At 34.6% G+C, this 4,602-nt stretch overlaps 1 protein-coding gene across 1 annotated transcript; it reads right to left on the reverse strand.

Annotated features, from left to right (window-relative positions):
- Nucleotides 1-2,121: 2,121 nt before the first annotated feature.
- Nucleotides 2,122-3,261, reverse strand: LOC115245941 (cytochrome P450 6k1-like). Its single transcript, XM_029824464.1, has 2 exons — nucleotides 2,889-3,261; nucleotides 2,122-2,658 (listed from the first exon to the last, which is right to left on the reverse strand). Exons 1-2 carry the CDS (start codon nucleotides 3,219-3,221, stop codon nucleotides 2,122-2,124), a joined length of 870 nt encoding a protein of 289 aa, XP_029680324.1. The 5' UTR covers nucleotides 3,222-3,261.
- Between the last annotated feature and the right edge of the window lie 1,341 nt (nucleotides 3,262-4,602).

Raw genomic sequence — 4,602 nt, forward strand, 5'->3', positions numbered from 1 at the left:
CGGCATTCCGAGCTACCGGTTAGTATGGAGCAATCGATAAGGCACAGCATCCGGCGTGTAAAAATACGTACCTGACGTGCTCAGTTGCGTGACTTAATAAGAGATGTGAATGACTTAAAGGTATTTAACCGCGTTAAGCGATGCTCACGGGTGCGCTAGAAACTCAGTTTACTTGCCGGTAGCAGTGAAAAGTTAATCTCCGCACAATATTCTCTTAAATCTGATGGCAAATTGACATTTAGAAGATTATCTGAAAATATAAATAAATTATATAATATAATTAAATTTGTGATATGGTATTTTTGTATTCTTAATTTATATAAATATTCAATAAAATATATGGAGGAGGGTGAGTGTGTACATAATACATATTATTTGTAGAAATATAATTATAACATTATATATAAAATATTTCTATTTTTTCATAATTGGATTTATGTTTTTAATGTAAATACTCGGTACTACGAGTACATTATAAAAGTATATTCCGCTTATCAATTGATTCTCGTACATGTCAAAGAAATTAATCAGAGCGTGAATGCAGATAGCAGAAAGTACGTGGAAAGTGTATCGAAAGTACACATATCGGTACAATCAAATCATTTGTCATGTATGATTTCAAAGATATCGACACTATGTTGTTTAATTCTGATCTCCGATGGAACATTATAAAATAGCAATTTACGTATTATAGAATAGGAAGTAATCGTGATAATGGATTATAAAAAGCGTGTGTATGAAAACAAATATGCAGATTAATACCGCCTGCAATAGACGGATGCGGTAGATGAACGTATTAGAAGATAAAAGAGCCGTGCTTCATATCTCCCTCGTTTTCGCTCGAAAGAACCAGGAAAGGAGTTTCCGCGTGGCTGTTATTAAGGAATTCACTGATGCCGAGCAATGTACTCGCAATCGAGCGGTGGCTTTTAAGGTAAAATACTGTAAACAAGAAAAATGCTCTATGAAAATACGAAAAACAAAAAATACAATGGCATATTGATAGAAAACATCGCATTTTTATATTTTACAATCTTTTGCGCAATCTTTTATTCTTTAAATATCTTACATATTTTATATACTTAGATCGCGCGAATATAATATTCTCTGACATATATATAAAAAAAACCGTGTTAAAAAAGTCAGAAAACGGTCAAATATCTCGTAAACAATGCATTTCAGAAAAAAATATTTCAGACAAAAGTTGTATGGTTTCGAGGGGGACATAAGGTGGTGTCATTAATTTGACCTTGAATAGTTGCTTGAAGGTCAAGTGAAGGCCACCTTCAATTTCTTAAATGGAACTGCCTACTTTTTATTACATATTCTTGTAGCTTATCTCGAGAGCAGCGGTTTTATTTAAAAAATTGAAGGTGATCTTCACGTGACCTTCAAGCAACTATTCAAAGTCAAATTAATGACACCATCTTATGTCTCTCTCAAAACCATACAACTTTTGTCTGAAACATTTTTTTCTAAAATGCATTGTTTACGAGATATTTGACCATTTCCAGACTTTTCTAACATTCTGTATATAACAATAAATCACACGAAGTTAATATCTGCTTTGACAGATAGCAATCGCTTGTGAATCGTTAATTATTAATTATTATAGAGATCGAATTTCAGATATTTTTTAATAATTTTTGCGATCGTGTATAACGACACATGGAGTTGTTGCCTACTCGCTGTCACTGTATGAATGACAACAAAGTGAGACATTCCATACACAATATAATAGCGCTATGTATGCCGCATAACGACACGCGTCTTTGTTTACTTATTTGGCGGTATGATCATGTGGCGTAATGGCTCCCTCTCTCTCCCGCTTTCTCTCTCTCTCTCCCTCCCGCTCTCCCTCCCGCTCCCACTCCCGCTCCCCCTCCCGCTCTCCCACCCGCTCTCCCTCCCGCTCTCCCTTCCGCTCTCCCTCCCGCTCTCCCTCCCGCTCTCCCTCCCGCTCTCCCTCCCGCTCTCCCTCCCGCTCTACCTCCCGCTCTCCCTCCCGCTCTCCCTCCCGCTCTCCCTCCCGCTCTCCCTCCCGCTCTCCCTCCCGCTCTCCCTCCCGCTCTCCCTCCCGCTCTCCCTCCCGCTCTCCCTCCCGCTCTCCCTCCCGCTTAGTTAATCTAAAATTAGAACTCTTTTTAAATCATATAGTACAAAACATGTGATAAGAATAAATTCATTAATGACATTATTTGTTTCTCTATAATTCATGGTTTCTACGATGACGAGTGTGAAAAATTTGTTGATCTCCGTTTGTGTTACAATATAATTGAGCATTTCATAGAGCCATTTCATAGAGCCATGGCATTGTCTCAATCTCATTCGCAGAGTATTTTTCCAGGTTGGCGTAAAGAACATTCTTCCCATTCTGCGAAATTTGCTGTTTTCGTCCGATAGAGCGTTCATCTCGATGCCGAAGACGCAAGTATCGGTTACATCGGTCGTATACTTAGCCGTCAATTCGCGACATTCTATAGGCTCGTTTTTGTTCACTAGTTTTTCTATGTATTGTTCAAGACCCTCAGCGCATTCCGATATTAAAGAGAACATCTCCTTTAGTTTACCGGATGTAAAAACGGGCGACAGCTTTATTCTTAAAGGTCGCCATCTTTTAAGCTCCAGAACGAAAAAATGTTGCGACAGTGGGTCAACCTGCAATATAAATAATGAGCATAATTATAATCGAGTAAATTTTTCAATTTGAGAACACATTTCGCTGGATTACAACAACTTGACTGAGAAGAAACTCAAGACTATTTAAAACTAATATCACGATTTTTAATAATCTTAATTATTGGAAAGATATAGTAGCGTGTCGAAGTTATTGAAACACATTTATATAATTCAAATTATATTATACAATTTGAAATAATTGCACATACTTTTTCACTAATAGAAACTCCTCTGTCGGCAAACTTGGTAAAATCTTTGATAAGAATATCCTTAATGAATTCTGGATCTTTTACAATAAGAACAGGTATCTTCGTAACGAATATTCCAATTATAGATTCATCTTTGTACTTGTTGTATATTTCCATTAAATAATCACCTGCGGCTTTTTTATTAAGTATAACATCTTTAAAATTACCAAAAACCGGTATCGATTGTGGACCGCGAATGCCACGTGACTGCCAAAAATCGAAGGTCGATGTAAAATAATAATAAACAACGAGAAGTACGGCAGTAATACCGCACAGTATTTCAAAAGATTCCATTGTCTTGCAGCTGCCGATCAATTATTCTCGAACGATGTTTGCTAAAAACGAAAAAATAATATTTCAACAAAAAAAGTTTGTTTAAAAAAATTAAAAATTTAATAAAAAAAGTTTGATAAGCCAAATACATATTTAACGAAATATAAATTTATGACAATTAAATTTTTAATCAGATTTTATCAATATCAGAATGATCGATAAATCACTTATATAAATATATGTACATACAATATATACATAGATCTTATATCTATGGGTATCTCTCTTATCTATCTCATCTATGGATATGTTATTCTGCGGTGTACATCTGTGTCAGCGTAAATGCTGGTAATCTGTCTACTAGAGCCACTACGTAGTGACGGTGGAAGATCGTGTTCATAATTGGGAGCAGAAGCGCTTCGCGCGGGCCGAAAAGCCTATCTAATCTTTTTTCTTTTTTTGCGTTGGTTTAAAAGTTATCTATTCATAATTTTTTTTTTCTTTTTGTTTGTCTAACAATTAGATCGATATATACCTAAAAATTGCTATTAATGTTTTATTTTTTTGAAATCATTTAATTTTTATTCATTTATTTAATAAAGAAATCTTGAATCACTAATTTAAATTTATCGATCCATTAATGAATGAGTAGTTCGCAATCAGACAGACAGACGTCAGCTACTTATATATATAGATTAAAAAATTATCTTTCAAAATATTATTATTCCTACGATAGTTAAAATATTTCACTTAACGCGACAAGCAATACCTCTGCTTAAAATAATGGACAGAAAACGATAAGATTACATTAGATTAAGCCTGAATTTGAATGCAAATGAATAAGGTTTATATATTATGAATATTATAATGGGGTGTAGTTCCGAAAAGTACTCACCCCCGATTTTTTTGAAACTCAGTAATCTTACGTATTTTGATGCGCTGATTACGAATATCATAGTGAAAATTGGTAACTATTTGATTTCCATGGTGAAAACCATGAAAAACCCATAAAAATTATAGTTTTTTACGCTTATCTCAGTAAATACGGAAAATCATGATAAATGTTTTAGACAAAAGAGGTTATACAGGGTGTCCTAGACCACACGTACACCCCTTTTCTTTCAAAAACTAAGCATTTTATAGAAAAACGTTTTGAACAAAAATTGTATGGTTTTGAGGGGAACATAAGATGGTGTCATTGGTTTGACCTTGGATGGCATTGTTAAGGTCAAGTCAACTTCCTGTCAAGGTTTTCCAGATAGGCCTGAAACGAAAAGGATTAAAATTAAAGTGACATACAATATTTTAAATTACAAACTCTTACAAACTCAACTGCTTCTATGTACTTGGCTGTGTATATATAAGATTCAATAAAATTAACAAATGCCAATTCTACATAAAT

Source organism: Formica exsecta, unplaced genomic scaffold (assembly GCF_003651465.1).
Source record: "Formica exsecta isolate Colony F162 unplaced genomic scaffold, ASM365146v1 scaffold137, whole genome shotgun sequence".
Lineage (NCBI taxonomy): Eukaryota > Metazoa > Arthropoda > Insecta > Hymenoptera > Formicidae > Formica > Formica exsecta.

Coding starts and splice junctions, on each gene's coding strand:
- LOC115245941 (XM_029824464.1), bottom strand. CDS start 3,221: ATGGAATCTTTTGAAATACTGTGCGGTATTACTGCCGTACTTCTCGTT. Junction 2,659..2,888: donor GAGTTTCTATTAGTGAAAAA/GTATGTGCAATT, acceptor TTTATATTGCAG/GTTGACCCACTGTCGCAACA.